The 23,840-nt window shown below is 36.2% G+C and overlaps 1 protein-coding gene and 1 long non-coding RNA gene across 21 annotated transcripts; one reads left to right on the forward strand and one right to left on the reverse strand.

Moving 5' to 3' along the window:
• Positions 1 to 1,218: 1,218 nt before the first annotated feature.
• LOC148919786 (uncharacterized) lies at positions 1,219 to 8,776 on the reverse strand. 18 transcript variants are annotated; one of them, XR_016124058.1, is made up of 7 exons: positions 8,642 to 8,776; positions 7,729 to 8,439; positions 7,570 to 7,626; positions 7,425 to 7,486; positions 7,254 to 7,310; positions 1,560 to 1,623; positions 1,219 to 1,453 (listed from the first exon to the last, which is right to left on the reverse strand). It is a non-coding gene; the product is annotated as an uncharacterized LOC148919786 (long non-coding RNA). The 18 variants fall into 18 exon arrangements; XR_016124060.1 differs by having other exon boundaries at positions 7,410 to 7,486; XR_016124050.1 differs by lacking the exon at positions 8,642 to 8,776 and having other exon boundaries at positions 7,425 to 7,505; positions 7,729 to 7,809; positions 8,097 to 8,149.
• Positions 1,817 to 12,696, forward strand: LOC103335382 (cytochrome P450 CYP749A22-like). Of its 3 annotated transcripts, none has more exons than XM_089045771.1 (9): positions 1,817 to 2,133; positions 2,313 to 2,418; positions 4,551 to 4,610; positions 6,443 to 6,509; positions 10,400 to 10,618; positions 10,716 to 10,942; positions 11,082 to 11,314; positions 11,433 to 11,811; positions 11,898 to 12,696. In XM_089045771.1, exons 5-9 carry the CDS (start codon positions 10,444 to 10,446, stop codon positions 12,324 to 12,326), a joined length of 1,443 nt encoding a protein of 480 aa, XP_088901897.1. In that variant the 5' UTR covers positions 1,817 to 2,133; positions 2,313 to 2,418; positions 4,551 to 4,610; positions 6,443 to 6,509; positions 10,400 to 10,443; the 3' UTR covers positions 12,327 to 12,696. The 3 variants fall into 3 exon arrangements, with proteins under 3 accessions (XP_088901897.1, XP_088901898.1, XP_016652168.2); XM_089045772.1 differs by having other exon boundaries at positions 1,846 to 2,133; positions 10,450 to 10,618; XM_016796682.2 differs by lacking the exons at positions 1,817 to 2,133; positions 2,313 to 2,418; positions 4,551 to 4,610; positions 6,443 to 6,509 and having other exon boundaries at positions 8,756 to 10,618.
• Positions 12,697 to 23,840: the final 11,144 nt, after the last annotated feature.

Consider the following 23,840-nt stretch of genomic DNA (forward strand, 5'->3'; position numbering starts at 1 on the left):
GTAATACTCAAATGTGTGAGCTTGGTTGAAGCCCTTGAAACCGAGTGGGACCCACTACATGAAAAAGCTGCAGCCCACATTTCCCACTTGCTTGCTACTGTACATGATCAACTTACCAAAAACTTGGCTGTTCATTTGCATGCTGGCCCGCATGCATGAACCCAAATTGCGAAGCTGTTTTCAAGAGCTCTATTCCAACAGTCAAATTCCAACAATCAACAACATAGTCAACATGCATGACATGAACCAAAAAAATTTCGAAATTGCAAAGTTGTTTTCAACATAGGAGAAGGACATCACCATGATTTCCAAATCTTGTCCAAATTTTGATTTTTTTTGGTTGAAATGTTAAAAAAAAAAAAAAAACTAACATAACATGAATAAACATTAAAGTAAAATAGTTAACAAAAAAAAAAACCACGTAAATCAAATTACATCATAAAAAAATATTGAGCCCGCCATGAATATAGAGCCTCCCATTGTGGGATAGATTCCTTTAGAGCCCCAAAGATTCCATCGGAGCTCTAAATGGGACTCTATAAACCATTTTTAGAGCCTCAACCATTGGGGATTGCCTTAGGAACCAACATTCAGGGTTCCATCAAATTATATTGACTGTTTGTTTAACGAACTTGAATTTTCCAATTATCGTGATGGGATAGGATAGGGATTTGAATACTTGAACCTTTGGATGAAGATTATACATTATGGTGTTTCCAATCCAAGTATGTGATTTCTGATTGAATGTCTAATTACGAAAAGGACGGCATTGAAGGCAATGGCATTTCCCAACAACAATCGTACAATAAAGAAAGCTTGAACGTCATCGAAAGTCGTGCAAACTCCATTAGAATTTCTTGCTCAAATATCAGATGAGAAATGCTAGCAACCTTCTCTTTAACCTTCTCCCTTCTTTGCTTGAAATGCATCATTCTCCTTACACATAAAACAATGTCATTAATATATTATACAAGCTAAATTGCTTTTCAAGTTTACCCTTATTAAATGTATTCAATTTATCCAAAAAAAAATTCACAACTTTCTTACCATTTTATTATTATTATTTTTTTTAACATCAGTTATTTTTTAAAAAGAAATGTCTGTTTTTTTTTTTATAAAAAAAAAAACAAAAGGCGTAATGTTCGTTTTTTTTTTTTAACACAAAGGGTTTGATTGCATTTCTTATACTACTAAATAAACAAAAATATCCCCCAAATCTGAGTAGAAACAAAACAACACATTTTAATATTAGCAACGGTTACAAAAGACCAAATAGTGAAATCTTTATACAATATTAAAGTCTTCCCAAAAAATTTCCAGAGTCTAGTAGTAGTAGAAACAAAAGGTGATTAATCTTCCCAGACTTCACTTCTCTTCTTCAAAGGTATACGACTTCACTACTCATCTTCCCAGACTTCATATGCAAATCTTCTCTAATATGTATCAACTGTTCCTATTACCACAAAATTCAATCGGTCAAACAAGCACAAACAAAGTTCTTATAAATTTTTAAAACAAAATTCTATAAATAAATAAATAAAAAGTTGTTATAACAATACCATCTTGTGTAGCTTGACCAGCAAAATATTCATGCATATCTGAAGTCCACAAATTATAATTTTCCTGTTACATATAGTAGATATGCACCTTAATTAATACAAATATATTAGTAATAAACACAAATTATATATATACTAAAGCTCAACCCAACTAAACACTGTTCCTAAGCACAGTATAATGACGGAAATGCCCCTCATTTTGCTATTGTTTTTGTTTTGTTTTCTCTTCATAACAGTAAATTGACGAAACTGCCCTCAACTAAACATCTTCTTCTGTTCCCTTTTTGCCCCTTTCCCTCCGGTGCGAACGTTTCGTTCGCTCAGAGAAGGCGTCCATTTTCAGTCCATTTCGAACCAGCTGGTTGGGGGGCAGCTATGGAAGATCTGCATTCATTGTTAGACATGCGTGGGGGGCCGTCGATTTTCGTTTGGGAGGTGGGCTGCAAATCCAGCCGCACTTTTAGTCTTCGTCTCACAGATTTGTGGTCGGGAGATTTCTCATCGTTTCTACAGCCTTCGACTCAGACGTCTTCCATCTTTCTTGCTTGCGAGTTTTTGCATCCTTTGTCTTCAGGTATGCATCCCGTCAACTTTTTAACAGATCTTTTGGTCTTCATTTCATGAATTTGATTGTTGGCTGGGATTTTTTTCGTCCTTTGTAGAGCGTGGGTGTGAGCCATGTTCTATCTTTAGGGTATTTTTGATTTATTTTTTACGAATTTGGGTTCATTTATTTGGTTAATTTGATTTCAGGTTCTTGGGTAATCCCTAATGCTATATAAGAGGAGCTGAGGTATTTATATTTCACAACATATTGGGTTCTATCAGGAAGGGGATTGAATCTCACAGATTAGCTCAGGTATTTCCATCGTTCTTATTATTATTATTTTTTTAATCAATTGTCGATTCAATGACTTTGCTCTCTCGGAGAAATCTTAGAAATGGAAATCATTCCCAATTTCTGTTTTGGTTGCCGATAACACACTGGAAAGCAAAGACCAAGCGTGCTTTAAAAAAAAAAATTTCCTTTTTTTATCTGCTTTTGGTTGCTGTATCCTAAATATGGAGAAAAAAATTAATGATAAAACACAAGGAAAAAAGAAGTGAAGATTAATCAGGTTTCGTCAAAATAGAAATTGGGAATGATTAACCAGCAACCATACTGATAAAGTGCCATCTTCCCTTCTTTGTGTACTCTCTAAGTTCTGCTCACGTCAATTTTTTCACCATATGCTCTGAGACATAGCTATGTGGCTTAAACTTTGGTTTCTGTATATGAAAAATATAGTTCTTGACTGCGAAGCTTTTCTGTATATGTCACAGGTTCTTAAATTCTATCCTAAATTCCCTATGTTCAACTAGAAAGAAAGGTTTCTTTTTATCTTCTTGAAATAATTCATGTTTTAAAACCCATTTATCTAGATTGACTCTCAAGCATATGGTGTCTAGGAAACATATGGTTTACTTTGCCAGTTCAATATGCTTGGTACATAAGTTCTGAAAATTGTATGGCCTGATTGAGCAGGCATGCTGTAGAGTTCTTGCTTGAATGTGTATGTTTTGTCCTTTAAAATTACAATTGAACATAATATCCTAGATATTAGGATTGCCGCAGGCTTATGTTGATCACAGTCTGTGCAATGATTCAATCCTGAGTGAGAGAGTGGTTTTGTGATTTTAATTGTTTAGGGTGACTTTTGATTGAGATGTTCGATTGAGTTGTCAGGACAAAGGGAATGTAAATCTAGATCAATGCTTACAGAAAATTAAAGTTATATATTGAAGTTTTTGGTTTATAGAATTAGAGAGGCTGAGAAAACAGAAATCATGCTACAATATACCTGGAATGAAGATTTTTGTGCCTCCTTCAAGGAACCTAGATCTGTTATGTCTTTGGCCTGTCCAAGTTAGCATATATTAGATAAACTGTACATTAGTATTTATCAAGCAGTTTAGAAAGTGTCACCTTATGAACAGGGCCAAATCCTCCCTCTCCCAGTTTATTCGCTACATTGAAGTTGTTTGTTGCAGCTAAAACTCTTTTTAAATTGAAGAGTGGTAGTCCTGCATCATTCTTCGCAGCTTCAGCTCTCTCTTTACTTATAGTCTCACTCATACAGCCTTCCGTGCTCCCTGTTTCATTCTTATTATTAGAGCATTGGTTGTTTGGAACACTAGAATATATGTGTTTGTGTGAGTGAGAAAGAGAAAAAGAAAGAGAAGGGTGGTAGCACTATACCTTCCATTCCCAAGTATTTCTTCCATATGAAGAATTTGTTGGCTGGGAGATTTTTTGTCAAGAGACTTTCTTTCTTTTAGTGGTTTGATGTTCATTCGACAGTTGAAGGCTCTGAAAACAAGCTAATATATAGAGTGACGGTATAAATAGATGGATCATGGATCTTGGTGCAATTCTCTCTGTTTTTTTGGGTTATTTTTTATGCTGTTTTGATTCATGGGTTGGTTTTTATGTATTTTGTTTTAGAAGTTGGACTTTTTGGAATTTGATATTGATATGGGAATTGAAAGCTTTCAGTTCAGGATAATGCTTTTCAGTGTGTGTTAATGAAATTGTTCTCTGGCTTTTCCTTATCTGAAAAATGCCAATTTTCCATGGAAACAAAGGAGATTAGGATATTATATAGAAACAAAAGAAATTGTTGTGTTATGTATTGCAATACAGTTAGTGAAAGAACTTTTTTTTAATAAATGTTTTTTTTGTTTTCAATTCATAGTGGAAATAACTTTAATTGTAGGCTGAAATTTCCAATTAATTGTTTTAAGTTTTGTGAATAGAGCTTAGGAATTAGCTAATGGTGTCAATTGACAATTGGTTGGGATAAGTGTGTGCTTCTTATTTTTTCTTCAAGTCCTAAAGAAAGATGGCAACTGTACAAAAATAGACTTCAACAATTTTCAAACGCACAAAAAAAGGATTATATGCCTTATGAGAAGAAGAAACTGAATTTTCAGTTTTTGCGTTTTTTACAGGTGCTGTATAACTGTTTTTTAGACTGTTTGGTAGCTCTTCCCATTGCTGCTAGACAACAGGTCAGTTTTCTATTCGTCTTTTGAAGAAGTCTTGCATATCAACTGTGGCTAATTGGTTTTTGGATATTGTGTCTTTGAAAATTGTTATTTCTATCATTGTGATGTTATTGCTTATATGGTTTGCTTGATTAGGCTATAGAAATTGTATTTAATTCGTTTTCATATGTTTGTTTTGAAATTTTTTATTTCTATAGCTACAATACTGTTGGCGTGCGTCCATTTTGCTTGATTAGGATATAGATGTAATAAAAATATTGTAATTTAACTCATCCATGTTTATTTTTTCCTTTCCAGCCATCGATGTGTTGGTTGGAATTTGTAATTTTTGAATATGATGCCTAAAAGAATTACAAAAACCAGAAAAAGCCTGAGTTAAATTATAATAGATCGATATTGAATGCATTAGTGCCAAGGAAAATGTTGTTGAGTTGTAAACAGTTACTCAAAATCTTCCACCGGTTTCATACTTGGTGCATCTACATTTAGCATCTGTTCTAAATTCTTCACTAAATGGCATCAAAATATTTATTAACCAAAAATAGCTAAATACAATGAATAGTGAAATTTCCACCAATGACCAAAAAGAAAACTTAGATGTTGTAAACTATGCAGTGCTCTCAAAGTGTTGGCTTATTTTACTGGTTTGGATAGAGCTTTTAGGTTCCTACTTTTGGTTCTGTTAAGCAAGAGGCAAATTTCTTGGTTGAAATTAATTGGCAGAAATTAATTGTTTTCCATTTTGCTTTAGCCAATGGCATCAATTTCCCATTTGTGTTGATCATTTAGGCATATGTACTGTTCTTCTTAATTTTTTAATGATGAATTTTTGGTATGCAAGTTTGATATCAAAGCATCCCCTGTGAATATATACATTAACTTTTTAGTAAGAACCCATGTAAATCAGCTACACGGTGCTTGATTATTATGCATCAAAGTTATTCAAATTAAAGAACACATTATTAAAAAGCATGACATTATAATCAGTAATCGTATACTCTTTATTTCAAATGCAGCATCTAATAGTTTTTAAATAGACAGTGTAGCATCTCCATTGCAATACAGTTAGTGAAAGAACTTTTTCTTAATAAATGTTTTTTATGTTTTCTATTCATAGTGGAAATAACTTTAAAGTGGGAAAAGATCATCAATTTTTAACAATGAGGATGAGATTTTTTTAAAAAAAGGTTGGCTATATATCAAAACACTGTCAAAGATGTAGCACATGTGGCACTAATGCTCCAATTGGGGATCACCAAGTTGTTCAGAGCCCTGTTTTAGAATCTAGAATGTCTTTATTTTTCGCTCTTTTGATTGTTGCTTAATTTTATTTAAAATTGCTCCTCTGCAAATGGTTGGTTGCAAGTCACAATTATGGGCCATTGAACTAATTTCCAGAAACAAATTGACCACATTGGCTTAACTAATTATATAGGGTTTGGTCGATGTTTGGTTTTATCGAATTTGTTTTTTACGGAACATTTGGTATTGGTCTACACTGTCTTGCATGCATATGGATTTTGAAATGAGTTGTGATGTGTTTATTTAGTTTTCTCTTTATGGTGTTGGTTACTTTTCAACCAATTAACATGTGATTCTCCTCTCAAGGAATTTGAAAAGAAACCAGTCTTCAATTCGTATCGTAATATTTTCATGTTTTCATTTGTTTGTGTAAGAAAAGGAAATGTAACAAATAGTTTCTGTTGGTTCTTGATATTCTTCAATACGAAAATCAGTATTGAAACAAATTCATTAATTGAGACTGTCTTATCTCACAAGCAAAACCAGAATTATACTTATTAGCCTAATTTTGTTTTTCTGTCTTTGTATTTTAGATAGCTGTTGTGATCCTGCTTTTGTGTGGCTGTTTTTCGAAGTGCTTGATAGCTTCTTAGACTACAGGTTAGTGTTTCATCCATTTTTCAGAAGATTGCATGCATGGTGGCTGTAGCTTATTGATTGCCAAATATTATGACATTTGAAAATTCTCATTTCTGTGGTTCTGTCAATATCATGGTGCATTTGCTTATAATTTAAAATTGTATAAATGCATGTTTTTTCTCCTTTCCAGTTATCAATCTGTTGCTTGGGGTTTTAAATTTCTGTGCATAATGCGTAAAAGGACTAGAGATAGCAAACGAAATCAGATGATGCAAGAAGCTCATAGTTTTGCCATTTCAAATGGTATAGAAATCTCTTATGAAAGTGTTTGTCTTGCCGATGATAAACATAAAACCAGAGAAGAAAATGTGTGAGATTCTGACAATTTACTAATTATCGGTTTGAAGAAGAAAAAAGCCCAAGGCAGTTCCAAAATTGCCTCTCCTACTTCCACATCAGAGTTTATGCTCTTTCCTTTTCAATTCATTCATCTCATTAATGTACACATTATATACATAATATTTCATTGTTCACAACTTATTTCCCCACTCAATTTCTCTATATTAGTTGATCGCATTGAATTTGGGCAAAGTTTCCTTTCTCATAATTGTCTTCAATTATGATTCAATTTTAAAGAAAATTTATCAACTCTTCTTTTAAAATATGATTTTTCTCAAACGTCTTTTAGAATGCAATTTGGTTTCAAAACCCGCAGCATGGCGCGGGTGCCTTTGCTAGTAAATCATATATGACAATATTAACTACCATCCAGTCCATATTTACTTTCATTCCATTATGCCCTTCAAGAGTCTCATATTCATCCTATAACATATCAAAGAAAAACAAGATTTATTCATAAGTGATAAAATTCAATAAAAGGTTATGATTATTAAGTGCTGAAAAGAAGAATTTGTGTATCACCTATGGTATACTTACTACTTGTTGCAAGCATTCATGAGTATCCTTGTAGCTATCAGAAGCATTGTGTGTGCTTGTTCCTATAACATAAAAAAACACCTTGACATGTATATGTTATATACGCACCTAAAGGTAATTCCAAAAGAAAACTGATATATTGTACCTGTCTTGGCAAGGAGCTTTCCATCCCATCATTAGATAGTCCAAGATTTGCTTGTGCCTACGAAAAAAGATGAAAAGTATATTTAATAGATAGGCCATGACAATATGAGGCAGTAGATCAATATATGCCTTATGTACAGGAAAAAAATTTAGAGCATACCTTCTTGGGCTTCTTGTTAAATTTTTTACCATTGGAGTTCTGATTCTTCACCCTTTTCGGGCTCCTTTTGTATTTGAGACTCTTGGATCAAGCACATTGATATCACACAACACATTATTATTAACATTCTGTTTATCAACGCTGTGAAAATCATATTATGTGCCATTGAGAGAATGATTTATGCTTGCACATTGTTTCAAGGCTTCCTCCAATGCATGCTTTACAATATCATAACTCTATTGAGATAATGACCCCTCTTCAATCAACTGGTGATTCTTCTATTACTTGGAAAGTAGTGTATATGCTCTGGATACAGATCATGGTTATGCTCTCTGACAAAATTAAAAACAAACCATTTTCCATCATACCTTCTTTTGACTTCCAAGCTTGCTTTGCAATCTATTTTCAAGCAAGGCCGTGGGTTAATAGCATCTGATTTTCGTTTTTTCCCATACCTCGTACAAGCAAATTTTGCCCCAATCCATTCTCCAGATGTCTTTGACAAGATACCTTTGAGGCAGCAAATCCTTTTTGTTTGGCATACTCTGAATAAAATTCATACGCCTTGTCATCTGAATGGAATTCCATTTCACTAAAGTCTGTGTCTTCGTTAATAAAGCTTGCACTCTTAAATATATTAGTGTTATCTTGACTCACACCATCAACATCTTCTTCGGGCAAATTCAAGTCAATTTCGACTCCCATGGACACCTAACAATATAGGCTTGAGATAAAATATATAGAAGCAAAAGAATAAAAAATCACCAAAATCGAATTCAATATGAAAACCTAAATATATTACAGTTTAGATTAACAAAAGAAAAGCTAAAGAAATACCCATCAACCTAAGAAAATATTTCCAAAAGATATCAATTTTCAGCACAATAATACATCAGAAATGAAAAAACCATACCTTTGACCAAGACTTGGAGGGAGAGAAGCTGAACAAGAAGCTTTAGCTTTTGTGAAGGAGCCTGAGAGTTGAAAATGCAGAGCGTCTTCTGAAAGATAAAAGCAAAGAGAAGACGTTTTAGCTTCAAGGGCAAATATGGAAATATAATTTTTGGTCAATCAACAAGGTGTTTTAGATCCCCCACCCCGCAAAAAAAAAAAAAAAAAGAAGTCCCAGCGATCTTCGACCAAAAATAAAAAAGAAGGCCAAGAATTTTTTAACTTTAACAAAGAAGGGCGAAAAAGTCATTTTAAAAGCCCAAAATAGTGGGTAAGCTTTGCTCTGTCATATAATTCCAAGTATTACAATTTCTCCATTTTCTGTCGCTTGGGCAATGAGCAAAATCTTTCCTTTTCATCGATGGAAATTTGGCAGTGCAAGGAAGGAGGCTCTCTCTCTCTGGAAATTTAATGAGATTAATATGAAAAAGTTAGAGTCTAAATTTAATTCTATTTGCTTGTGTGGTCGTTCAACCCAACACTTGAAGTTTTTGCTATGATATCATGAAGAAAGTTGAGGTTCCACCCTAAAACCAATAGGCGATAGAGGAGTATTACAACTCCTTATAAAGTCCATCAACTTTTCAATGTGAGACAAACGCTATGAAGTTCTCAACATATTACCCCTCCTTTAATATTATACCTTTTTTTTGGGGGACAACATTGCATATAGGGCAACTTAAGTATATGCAGACTTGTGAATAAAATTACTTGTTACATTTGTTATTGGGGGTAATCTTATTTGTATTAGAGCATCCACAATGGGCTCCCTAAACTACCTCCTTAGACAAATTTTAGGGAGGAATCGCAAAAATGCAACTCCAACCATGCTCCCTATTCACCTCCTAAAATAGGGAGTCCTCTAGGAGCTCCTAAATCTGAGGAGAGAGAAAGAACTCCTAGTGGCTCCCTATAATTTAATGCTACTTTATTTAATGAATATTTCAAACCCTTATTTAATGCTAACTATTTTTTATTTTATTTTTTAATAGAGATGGACCAATAAAAAAAGAGTTATAACATTTATGACTCTCTAAATTAGGGAGTATGGTTGGAGTTGAAATTTGTTAGAGAGCTCCTAAAATAGCTTTCTTATATTCTTAGCCAAATTTTAGCTAAGAAATAGGGAGCATCATTGTGGATGCTCTTATACTTATGTCCCATGGGATGCCTAAACGAGCCGCATTTTCTTGTCTTACAAAATTCAGAAAAGTCATTAATACACAATTTAATTATATGTTAAAAGACAACTATTATTATGAGCGGTTGTTCGCTACTTTTCAAAGCAAAATTTTCATAGGGAAGCTCTAGTCTCTGTTAAGTTGAGAAAAGTCATGAAAGAAAAACGTGGTGATAAAGAGACAGTTTTGCAAGATTAATCATATGGTGATGTCATTGGTGACGAAGCCAAGAGATTATTCCAACATGAAGTCACTACTAGACTTACCACGATGTATTCAAAAGTCCACAAATAGCAGCTTAAGGTTTCAATGAGAGTCACTTACGATGATATTTGCCCTTTGGATTGTAGTAACTACCAGGACAAACTAAGTAACAATCAGAAGCTTAACAATCAGGAGCAAGAAAAGCTTTGAAAGCTCAGTAGGTTCAGAGAAAGAGAGAGTGATAGCCAAAGAGAAAAACAATACCCCAAAAATGACTACTTTGGGAGCCCTAATAATCATTCTTTCAACCTTTCTGTGTCTGCTTCTTGTCTTAGCTTTCATCAAGATCCTTCACAAACTATGGTGGACTCCGATTCGCATGCAGAGGCTGATGGCTTTGCAGGGGATCAAAGGCCCTTCTTACAGATTCATCCATGGAAACACCAAAGAAATCTCCAACATGAAAAAGGAAGTCATGGGCAGGCCTCACATTTTATCACACGACATATTTTCTGTAGTTCAACCTCACATTCACTCGTGGACCAAGATATATGGTAACAAACAAACAAGCCTCTCAATTAGTTAACTATTGTTATTTAAATCTTAGTTCTAAACAAGATAAGTTTTGGTCATTTTTGCATGCAATTACAGGGAAGAATTTTCTTCAATGGCATGGTTCTCGGGCTCAGTTGGTCATAACAGAACCTGAGTTGGGCAAAGAGATACTGAATAACAAAGACAGAGCTTATCCGAAAAGAGAGCCCACAAAAATTTCGAAGAAGCTATTGGGAGATAGCCTTGTGGCAACAACCGAAGCAAGAAAATGGGCAAAATTGCGAAGGCTGGCCACCCATGCTTTCCATGGAGACAGTTTAAAAGTAAGTTTTTAAGTTGCTGGTACTTTTTTGCAAAGAGTATTATAGATATAGCTGCGTCACTTTCTAAATACGAAAAGAATAAGTTGAATGGTAAATATGCTAATAGTATACTAAAAGCATTATGATATTTTTTTACTAGAGTATGATTCCAGAAATGGTAGCTAGTGCCGAGAATATGCTAGAAAGGTGGAAAGTTTACGAAGGAAAAGAGATTGAGGTGTATGAAGAGTTTAGATTGTTCACGTCGGAAGTGATTTCCAGAACAGCATTTGGCAGCAGCTATACAGAAGGACAGGACATATTTGGGATGTTGATGAAGTTAGGCTCCCTAGTATTTAAAAATATTTTCAAAGTCAGAGTTCCTGGCATCAGGTAGCCTCTGTTCTCTCATTTATAGTACTTCTAATATTCCAATTGAAGAGAAGAAATAAGATATTTTTAGAGAGTTACTTCTGTTCTCTCATTTTTATTCTTTCATTCCATGTTGCAGTGAGCTCTTCAAAACCAGCGATGAGATCGAATCAGAACAACTTGAGAAAGGAATCCATGCCTCCATAACAGAGATGGTTAAGAAAAGAGAAACGAAGACAATGACTGGAGAAAACGACAGCTTTGGGAGTGATTTTCTTGGATTGCTTTTGAAGGCTAATCATGAAACCAATGAGAACCAGAGGATTTCGGTGCAGGAGATAATTGATGAGTGCAAGACGTTTTACTTTGCCGGACAAGAAACCACTAATACTTTGCTTGCTTGGACTGTCTTTCTTCTGGCACTCCATACGGATTGGCAAGAGGAAGCAAGAAAGGAGGTGCTACAATTATTTGGCAAAGAAACTCCAAATCTTGATGGCATTGGCAAACTGACAATAGTAAGAAACTTGTGTAGGTGGCAGATATATGTTCTCAATAAAGTTCGAGATCCTGATTTGGTTATCTATTTTTCTTTTTTATGCAGATGAGTATGATCATCAATGAGACTCTAAGGTTATATCCCCCTGCTGTTTTCGTTCTAAGGAACGTCGAAAGGGAAGTTAAACTAGGAAAGCTGATTGTTCCTAGTAATCTTGAATTGGTTGTCTCAATCATAGCACTCCACCATGATCCTCAAATCTGGGGACAAGATGTGCAACTTTTCAAACCAGAGAGATTCTCGGAAGGGGTTGCCAAAGCAACCAACAATTATGTAGGCGCTTTCATACCCTTTTCAATGGGACCTCGAACTTGTGTGGGCTTGAACTTCGCGACAACTGAAGCGAAGATTGCTTTGTCGATGATTCTACAACGTTATGCCTTCACCCTTTCCCCCGGTTATGTCCACTCCCCCTTTCATCATCTTACAGTTCGGCCACAACATGGAGTTCAGGTAAGGCTACAACCACTTTGAGCTGCGAAGATCAAATCTGTGCCTATGAACGTTGCACTTTGAGATAAGACAGACAAGACTTGTCAATTATCCTTTCGATTTAGTTTTGCAGCATTTTGGATAGTCCAAAGTTTTCCCGTTTGTTTTTGTTCTTGTTTTTTTGGGCAGAATGAAATCTTATGCTTACAGTTTAATAAACATTGACTGTTTGTTCATTGAAAACCTTCGGATGAAGATTGGCATTTGAATACTAAAAACCTTTGGATGAAGATTGGAATATGGTTTTTCCAATCCAAGTATGTGGTTTCTGAATGCTAATTAAGAGAAGGATGGTATTAAAGTCAATGTATTTCCCAACAACAAGAGCACAATAAAGAAAGCTTGAACGTCATTGAAGCTCTACTAATTCAACCTGAAATACTCCATTAGAATTTGTTAGTTTATAATGTTTTGCTCAAAAATATGATGCCTCCTGAACAAGGTGTTTTGATCCCTAAATAATAAAAATTAAGAAAAATTAAAAAAGAAAAAGAAAATAATAACGAGGCCCAAATAGAGCATTTAGGCTTGGAAAATAAGCATATAAAGCGGCCAGACTATAATGAGGGGTAAGTTATATGGGGTTCACTTTATAGTCATTGGATCAATCCAAGGGCTGGGGAGAATTGGGATAAAGTTGTGCAATCGGGTAGGTGAGGAACCCAAACCCGAATTTAATATCCAGCAATGAAGTTGGTCCCAACAAAAAAAAAAAAAAGAGGCAAGTTCGAAGTTTGAACAGAAAAAACCCATTGATCTCAAACTCATAGCTGAGAGAAACCGCTAAGCTCTGAGAAACGGTTGAAGGCAACGGGCAACGACGGTTGAAGGCAACGGGCAACGACGGTTGAAGGCAAAGGTTAACGACGGTTGAACGCAACTCCACTATCTAAACCGTGAAAAAGTATTTATTTTGAGTGGAAGGAGCAAAGGCGTGGATTCTGAAACAGTAAAAAGACGAAGCAGTGGAAGGGGAAGGAGAGAAGCCGTATTCGTTGGAAGTGATAGGTTCCATTTGTGGAGCAAAGCCGCACAAAGACCCAACACAGACACCTTGCGATTGTTCAATAACCAGCATTTGGTGAGTAATTTATGGAATTTGAGTTTAGGGTTAGAGTAACCGTTTTCCCCAATTTGTACCATGAATGTTGTTAGATTTGGCATATCTTCTTTGTGCTTCACTTGCATGTTAATTTTTGCTTGGGTATATGTTAAAAAATGAATGAATATAAAGTCAATAACATGTCAATAATGATATGAATAAGGTAATGGTGTTGAATTGGAGGAGGCCCTCAAAACCTTCCACATTTGAAGCAGTGCAGAGTGCAGATTATCTCTCTGGAGCTAGAATATATATAATTTTTGAAATAAATATTATTTCCGTTGTTACTAAATTTGCCTGTTAAAAATGAGAACAGATAATAATAAACTCATGAATAAAAGTGCAAAGCATTTGAAAAAAGGTTGATCTATGACGATTATGGCTGACTGAAGAAAAAGCTAGAAAGAAAGAAGGATGTGGCAATGGCTTAGCGAGCAGATAGCAGAGCAGATGCTTTGCTTTGCTTCCTTCCACCATCTTTCTCATTTATTTATTTATTTATTTTGTGTTGTGTATGAAATGACAATAATTGTCATGTGTGTGAAGTGCAGAACTTGCCTAGATTGCACTCACACTCACTCATGCATCAACCATTGATTGGAGTTTGGATCCATAAATAAAACACATGCTAGTGCTTGTAATTCACAGAATCATTGCATTAACAGGTATTTGCACAAAATATGTCATATTGCTTTGATGATGTTAAAGCCTGTGATCAGTAATCCCTATGCGCATGTACTTTGTAAAATTTGTAATGTGCTGGTTGACTAGTTGTGTAAATACCAATGTGATTGTGCAAATACGTGGTAGTATATGTGTTCACGTTATTTCATCTTGTATTTCAGGAAATGGGATCCAACGTTGAGCTGGTATGGCCAGAGTCAGAGGCATATTCCTCACGGGTGAACAACTGCTCACATGCAAATTCATCCCTAGCTGTAATTCGAGCGAAGTTGAGTGCCGAACAATTAGAACAATTCAAGACATCATGCTTTGGCCATCTTCTGAATATAGATAAGATTCAGTTTAGCGGACAGATTGTGCATGAGGTTGTGTTGCGTAGAGTAGCGGGGCAGGGTGTGAAAGACTTGGATGGACTGAGTTTCTTAATAGGGTGCGACGCTTGCTCAGTTCACTCGTCAGATTTCTGTTTGATCTCAGGGCTTCGTTTTGGGGAAGTGCCAAGTTTCCAGTGGAGAAAGTGATGAAATTAGACTTCAGAAAAGATATTTTATAGACGAAGGAATTACATGTAATGCTTTAGAAGAAGCATTTGTGAGGTGCACAGAGGAAGATGACGTCTACAAGCTAGCTCTTGTTTACTTTGCTGAGTTAGTGGTTTTGGGAAGGGACAAACATTTGAACATCAATCTAAATTACCTGACCCTTGTAGAGGACTTGGATGCGTTCAACAGGTTTCCATGGGGTTCGGTGTCGTTTGACAAAACCCAAGACAGTCTGTTTTCTGCACCAACAAAGTATGTGAAAAGCTTTGAAAATGAAGAGGGAAGAGGGAAGGGGAAATGTAAGGTAACCGGAACAAGCCGGAGAAATGAGAAGGGCAAGAAGGATAACCATGGTGAAGTGCAAAGGGGTGGCTGGAGTTTTAAAGGTTTCACGTATGCTTTCCAGGTACATGGTAATAATGTTCATGTCGTTATGTTTTGTTGACTTTAAAACTTAAATAATAACTTGTGTCCTGTGAATTGTGTAGATTTGGGTATATGAATTAATTCCTAGAATGGTGGACCTGAATTACTGCAAGGTTGTTGATCCGACAGCTCTCCCGCGTATTTTGCGATGGAGAACTACTACGTCTGTTCGAGATGAGAACGTTGAACAATTATTTTTTCCAGAGCAAAGAGGTTTGGTTTGCAGCCCTTGGAACTATTTATAAGATTCAATGAAATTATGAAGTAGAATGATTGCATATGACTTTGTCTGTTTACAAACGATTCGATTCTTGGGCGCTATGTCCAAGTGAAGAGGAAATGAGACAACCATATTGGAGTTGGCCACGGGTCGCCTGCTGTTGTCTCGGCAGAGTCAATTCCTTCTTCATGTGCTGACCTTGATGAGTTGAACAAGGCGGTAAGCTTGTTGAGGTCCGAGTTGTTTCAAGTAAAGCGGGAAAAGGACGTCCTTGAGTTAAAGGTCATACGGATGGAAAAAATTTTGGGCCACTGTTTAGGTCCTCATTTTGAGCAGGAAGTGAGAAGGGACATAGCTTTACTGAAAGAGAGGACGAATCGTTGTGTCGTGTCACATCTATTTAAGGGATATGAGGAAGTGGATGGCATGCAATGGGATGAAGGGCCAAGTAATAGAAATGAAGGAGAGGAAAATGAAGAGGAGGACATTGAAGGGGGTGAAGGGCCAAATAACAGAAATGAGGGAGAGGACAAGGAAGAGGAGGGGATTGAAAGGGGTGAAGGGTAAGTAAGACAAATGAGGGAGAGGAAAAGGAAGAGGAGGGGATTGAAGGGGGTGAAGTGCCAAGTAAGAGAAATGAGGGAGAGGAAAAGGAAGAGAAGGGGATTGAAGGAGGTGAAGTGCAAAGAAAACCAAGGGAGGTAGAGGAAGCTCAAAGGAAAAGAAGTGAGGAGAGCAAGTGAAAATAAAAGCAGCAAAGGAGAGGAAGCGCAAAGAAAGAGCATTGAGGAGAGGAAGAACTGCAAAGAAAAAGCGGTGAGGAGAGGATCCAAAAAAAAGGAAGGGCAAGGAAGTGAAAAGACAGAGAAGTGAGGAAAGGAAGTGCAAAGAAACCAATGTGAGGAAGAGGATGATGAAGTTATGTTGGTTGGCGATGACATTGGCGAGAGCACGGAGGGGACAAAGGTTGAGGTTACTCTCGGGGACATTGATTTGGATCAACCTACAGCTGTGTTATCTCAGTTGAACGTTTGGTTGAATGATGAAGGTCAAGGTGTGGAACGAGGGGTCCAATTACGGAAGAGGAAGAGGATTATTCCTATGTGGAAGATCGTTGAAGCTAGTGAAGTGGTTAAAAAAAATTTGCCAAAGACAACCGGACTTCGGACGTTAGACCCAATGAAGGCGATTCCGCATGATGATATGGTGAAATTGCTGAAACTTTGTTCGGAATGGCGCCATAACCCAAAGTAAGTCCTTTGTTTTTTGAGATAGAAGGCATGAGTGTATATATTTTTTAATTGTTGTGTTCTAAAACTTTTTTATATTCATAGTTTGGTGATGCAATTTGGCAACGTGGAAGTGAGATTGAATTCTTCGCTTCCCTCGTCAAAAGCTGACGGTTGGCTGAAAGGAGATGTAAGTTTAATTGATTATGCATTTGTTTGAATGTGCATAGATTATGAGATTGACAAGGAAAACATGTGCAGCACATTGATTTGGGCTTGTATCTCATCCGGAAGCGACAACAACAGTTGGAGGAAGTAGAAATATCGGATTGGACAACGACCGATGTATTTTTTATGGTATGTGATGCAGGATGCATAGGACCTAAATTGTTTAGTTTCCTAATTGATTTGTTAGTTTCCTATATTCTTTAGTTTTCCAAATCCTAGTAGGATTTCTAAGTTAGTTTTCCAAATCCTATTAGGATTTCTAAGTTTCCTATTTTATTAGGAATATGATTTCTTTTTACCTGGGATTTTAATTCTATTCTCTCTAGGTTTTAGTTTGCTATAAATACCCCTATGTAGTTCTTTACAATTCAGATTTGAATATTGATTAAACATTCCTTTAAACTCTCTGATTTCTGCCTGCCTCTACCTTTTCTTCCTTCACTTTTCTTATCTGTTATGTCTTATTGCTCTAAGTGTTTAAACTAACACACCCAGGGCTGTGTGCTACATCAGTATGGCATAGGCCTTGACCAAGTGCAGTTAATAATTACAAATTATCCATACTTGCTTTGTGGAGTTGTTTAACCATTGATTGTTTTCTATTTCACAGAATCACATCCATACTTGCTTTGCGGATAATAAAAGGAAAAAAGAGCAAGTTGGGTGGAAAATTAGAACCAGTTTAGTGAACGTTGTAAATGGCAAGGTTCCGGCTTGTGGATTGGATTGGCAGAACACGTATAAGGTGTATGTACCTTGTATGTTGCAAAAATATAAGCATTGGGTGGCTCTAGAGATTGATCTGATTCAGTGTGAAATCAAAGTCTACGATTCAATGGTTTCACTCATTCCAGATCAGAGCTTAAAGGAAGAACTCGGCCCCCTGTCAATTACGATTCCAAATCTTCTGCACACCCTCGACTTTTATGAAGAAGGTGTTTACGCGAACGAGTGCACCCGAGATTGGTGGTGTCCATGGCCAATACATCGTGTGGATGTTCCACAACAGGCTAATGAGTGAGCACAACTTTTTATTTAATTTTATTACTTTAATTTGTCAATTATGTTAGAATGTCATTAGTTGAATTGATCGAGTTCTTGTTTTGCTTCAGAAGGCGATTGTGGTATGTTCGTGTTGAAGTACATTGAGCTGTTGAGTGCTGAGATTTCCTTAGCTACTTGCACCTCGCAGAACATGCCATTTTTTCGGTTGAAGTTGGCTGCAGAAATTGCACGGGGAGATGCTTACATGCCATGATATCGGTTGAACTTGGTTTAGGCACATGATGATGAAATAGGTTTTGGGAATGTCAAATTTCAAAGTCATGTAAATACACAATAGAGACCCATGGGTCCTTTTCGAATTCCACCTCTGCTCCTGAATTCTTCTTCGTCTTTCTCAATCTTAGTGTATTTGTGTACAGAAATTTAGATTTAAGTTACTGGACAATAACAATTAGAACCAAAATAGTGGCAAATATTATAGCGGATGCATGCTTTCATTTTGATTAGTGTGATATTACGCTATGTTTATTCTCATATTGTGCGAAATGTATATGGAGCTGGTTGCAGAGCATAGAAAAATGAAGACTCAAATGGAATCTGAGGTTGAGAGGAGAAAAGTAACTGGATCTGTAAATCTATTGCACGGGGCAATCTAAATGGATAAGGCAGATGCGTTTTGAAGTTAGACACATGCCATTCCCATACATAGAATGTGCATATGGAGTGTAAAGTTTTTTTGATGTAATGAAACAAACATCGGTGTAATATTGGCCTAACTCCTGACGACATTTACCTAACCTCAACAAACGCATTGAATTGGGATTTGAAGACTGCATATGTGAATTTGGATTTGAAGAATGCATATTCACATAGGGACTGATGGCTTTTTAAGTGTATTACATCATTGCAAAGTGATATGTCATCATTTATCCAAGCCACCATTCCAAATATCATATCCCAATCTTTAAGCCGTTCAACATGCCTTGACTTAATCGCAATGGGTTGCATCTTAATAAGGTAATTCTGTAAGGGGAATAGGCTGCTATGGCCTCGCCTCCAATATTTTATTCAACCATGCCCTCCTTATAGAAACACATGAAAAAATGTCCCCAAGTGCAATGCTCTAAAAACTCCCTATTGGTTCCGCACTGCCCCTCGGGTTTGAATCCCTCTCTCCTTTATAATCGGTTAATAAATTGGTTGATTTTCTTTATTTTATTGGTTTTGGGCAGCTGAGTAACATAACAGTAATGTATATTGGTGCGTCTATATTGCATGTCTGTTGGGTCTATATTGCTTGTCTATTGCGTGCATATCTTTACATTTATTGCGTCTGTATTGATTTGTATTGCTTACGACGGAAATAAATAACAATACACAGGCAACAGACAAGCAATATACACGCAATAGATATGAAATATACACGCAATAGACATGCAATATACATCAGTCCCCAATTACATCAACCATAAGGAAGTCGTATTGAATAGGAAATTCTACTTAAGTTGTTCTTCCTACGAAAACAAAGAATAAGGACCGTTTCCCCCCTTAAATCTAACTGGAGTCCTACTTTTGCCCCCAATAAACATGCAATATTGGAGCAATAACATGCGATATACATGCAGTAAACACTCAATCAACTTTCAATAAACCTTCAATATCGGTTCAATAACATGTGAAATACATGCAGTTAACAATCATGAAACCTTCACGAAACATGTAAACAATCAATAAACCTTCAATAAACACTCAATATCGGAGTAATAACATGCGAAATACATGCAGTTAATGAACCTTCAATAAACAGTCAATATCATGCGATTTACATGCAGTAAACAATCAATAAACAATCTATATACACTGAATAATTATGCAATCTTAAAAAAAAGGTATTGTCTTATTATTGCATCGTATTGGCCCTGTATTGTCATTTTATCGTCTTCGTATGACTTTATTTTTGTAAAGTAAGTCTAGGAAAGTTTTTACTGGGTTTCTGACAAGTAAATGCTTTTGTTTCAAACAATAATTTAAACTCAATGCTAATCCACCTATTTCAATAACAAAAATTACAAATTGGGTTTGAAAAGTCATTGGTGGTGCGTGCAACATGTGTTTTTGGGGAGAACTTTTACAATCCTTGAAACCGTGCACTTAATTGGTCATTAAAAGAACAAATAATATGACAATTGATACAACTAATAAAACTAATACCAAGTCCTTAATGGACTTCAGCATATTAAGCACTGTAGCATCATACGTGTCAGCTTGCTGATCTGCTTCAGAGGTTACATCAACCCATTCGAATCCATTGCAACTGGTGGCTCCCTAATTGCAGGCATCATATATGCAAAATAATTCTGTCAGAGTTAGACCTATGATTTTTTTTTCACCCACATACATATTCTGGAAATGAGAACTTACATAGGAGGTTAGACACTTCCAAAATGGCTTCCCTCGATTTTTATCTGATTTTGAAACCCGAAGCACCATTGCAGCTCCACAATACTGACACCTCTTTGTTTGAGCGGGAGATGAAGACGAAGACATGTTGAATCTTATCACTTGTACCTCTTCTCACTAAAACCTCTTCGGACTCATACCTTCTCAGTTATACCCCTTCACTCATAAGTCATAACCCTAAACTTCTCACTCAGCTCTCTCTCATCTCTGCCCAAATCGAATTATATCCTTCTTTTCTGTGTGTGGGTGGGTTGGTCACGATCTGGACACCTGTACCGTCAGAATTGTGACACATTTTACTCCGATAAGCGATATACTATTTCACTACCAATTAATCTTACAATTGAGGGGACACTGCTTTAAATATATTATTTTCTTTATATTTCATTAAGGCAACTAGTTGGATAAGAATCCGTCATTTAATAGGGGTAGTGTGGTGTGGAAAATGAAAAAGTATCTGATGGGACCTTCTATCACAAGTCAGTAATCCATCACATTTGTATCAATGAATTTAATGGCGGGAAAAGCCTAACAATGGCTATGGAAATAGTTTATTAATTGACTTTTGGACGGTCCGACTCCCTTTGCATTTTGATGACGTTTTCCCTTCGCCTGTCTTATGTTTTGGGTGTTGAGTTCATGTTTCTTTAAAAAGGGTCAACTTGGTAAACCCCAAGGAAACACCTTTTCAGAACAGTGCAACCAGAGGCTAAAACAAACCCAAAACCCCGTATATTCTCATTTCTCCCCTCTTGCAGTCCTCAAATCGTTCCATTCCAAAAATATTTCAATGAATTCCAAACATTACACTACAGTCGGAGGAAAGAGAAGGAAACATCTCCATCTGGATGTGCCTCAAGCCTTCATCCCGGAATTAGCTTGGTTTAAAGTGATGTTATACGTGGCAACCAACTCCTCGGAAGATCTCTTTCGTATGGCATGTGTGTGCCCATTGTTCAATACGTTGGCAAACACTCCACAAGTGTGGAACACAATTTCAATGGAAAAGTACCAAGACCATCCTAACTGGTACTATGCCGCAACGCAAGTCCGGCATTTCGTGGACCAATGCAGGGCTTGCGAGAACCCGAGGCGATATTTAGAGAAGCGTTCGACATGTTTTTCAAGCAGGTAATGTGGAAGCATTGTGCCGGATGCCGTTGCAGCCACGGCAGGCCATATGGAAGCGTCATATATAGTTGGACTACTTGGCATGTCCGGAATTGGTCACTCAAAAGAGGATGCATTAGAATTCTTGTGTTCTTTGAATCAACGTAACAACATTGATATGAAAGGAACCAGGGATGCTTTGAGACGACGATTAAGCGGAATTTTCTCTGTTGGAAGACATATCGTAGATATGTTTCACTATGGGAAGATTAAGTTCAATCAGTGCAGCGCTTGTAACAACAACGACTGGTGTTTTGTTATTCCAGGCTGGCCTAGTGAAGAAAAGATCAATCCTGCCTTCTGGACTTGTTGCAATCGATGCAAATGGCACCGTGAGAGTGTTTTTTGGTTCAAGGTGATGCGTGTCTATGTTGTGCCAGGGAATCCATACCCTTATAATTAGTTGGAGTATGTTTCTACGGTTTTTATGCGTGTCTATGTTCTACAAATGTTGTTTTCTATTTCATGTTTTAATCTATTTTGTCTGGTGTTTGTGCTGTCCTAGCCCGTTTTATATATAAATGTATAATATTTGCTATATAGTGGAATTATTACTGACATAATTGACGGCTAAGAATGACATTTTACTGACACAGATATTTTGCACAACTGCAATCTTAATATTTGGTAAACGAAAACGCATGCATGAAGTGAGTATGTGTCTTTTCACCGGTTATTGGGAATGACATTTTCCCACTTAGCATATCCCAAATGATTGGGTTACACGTTTCTTAAGCAAAACTTGAACAGTGAAAGACTTTGAATAATTATTTCCTGATGTTGTAGAATGGATGGCTTGTATATTTCCATTTTATGTTTGAAAACATCCCTTAAACCTAAAAAAGGAAAAACATTAACAAATTGAAGAAGAGAGAAACTGATTAGCAAGAAATGGTCTATTCACACGGAAAATAAAAATAAAAATAAAAATTTGGAGTAAATATAATTAACAAATGTACAAGCTAACAAGTAATATAACAATAATAATAAAAATAATTTTGGATAAATAATAATAAAATACTAATGTAGCGTAACCATGAAACAGGGAATTCAGGAGGAAGATGAAGTCTCAATGAGGTCGTAGCAATTTTCGGAACATTATTGTGATTTTTGTGTATTTAGTTATGAATTTTCTAAGAAAAAGTCATAAAATAATAATTTAGGGTAAAAGGTAAGGATGTGGCCATGTTGACCGACGCACACTTGTCAAGGTGAAAGGTGAGAAGTGAGATCGCGCCAGTGTCCATTTGGCAATTATTTTGGCTTTTTTAGTGCAAAAATCTTTGAAAAAATGCAATAAATAGTAGAAAAATCCTAAAAATGCCCCGAAAAATACTCCGGCCTCCGTGTGACGTTATAAAATGAGGGGAACCCATAGATCATCCATTTCACAATTAAAAATTCAAAAATGATTTACATAACTCACTTTCCTCTTAACCCTAAGTATATATGTTGTTCACTTTAACTTCAATAACCTACTTCAACAAGCATCTCCCGTTAATGTTCGGAATTGTTTTTTAAAATGCGTAACCACTAATCGGGGAATTCAGCAAGGGAGATGGAGTGTCAATGAGGTCGTAGCAATTTTCGGATCATTATTGTGATTTTTGTGTATTTAGTTATGAATTTTCTAAGAAAAAGTCATAAAATAATAATTTATGGTAAAAGGTAGGATGTGACCATGTTGACCGACGACACTTGTCAAGGGGTGAAAGGTGAGGTGAGATCGCGCCAGGTGTCCATTTGGCAATTATTTTGGCTTTTTAGTGCAAAAATCTTTGAAAAAATGCAATAAATAGTGGAAAAATCCTAAAAATGCACGAAAAATACTCCGGCCTCCGTGTGACGTTATAAAACGAGGGGAACCCATAGATCATCCATTTCGCAATTAAAAATTCAAAAATGATTTACATAACTCACTTTCCTCTTAACCCTAAGTATATATGTTGTTCACTTTAACTTCAATAACCTACTTCAACAAGCATCTCCCGTTAATGTTCGGAATTGTTTTTAAAATGCGTAACCACTAATCGGGGAATTCAGCAAGGGAGATGGAGTGTCAATGAGGTCGTAGCAATTTTCGGATCATTATTGTGATTTTTGTGTATTTAGTTATGAATTTTCTAAGAAAAAGTCATAAAATAATAATTTAGGGTAAAAGGTAAGGATGTGGCCATATTGACTGACGACACTTGTCAAGGGGTGAAATGTGAGGGGCTGAGATCGCGCCAGTGTCCATTTGGCAATTATTTTGGCTTTTTTAGTGCAAAAATCTTTGAAAAAATGCAATAAATAGTAGAAAAATCCTAAAAATGCCCCGAAAAATACTCCGGCCTCCGTGTGACGTTATAAAACGAGGGGAACCCATAGATCATCCATTTCACAATTAAAAATTCAAAAATGATTTACATAACTCACTTTCCTCTTAAC

The sequence above is a fragment of the Prunus mume genome, linkage group LG2 (genome assembly GCF_029339155.1).
Source record: "Prunus mume cultivar Tortuosa linkage group LG2, ASM2933915v1, whole genome shotgun sequence".
Lineage (NCBI taxonomy): Eukaryota > Viridiplantae > Streptophyta > Magnoliopsida > Rosales > Rosaceae > Prunus > Prunus mume.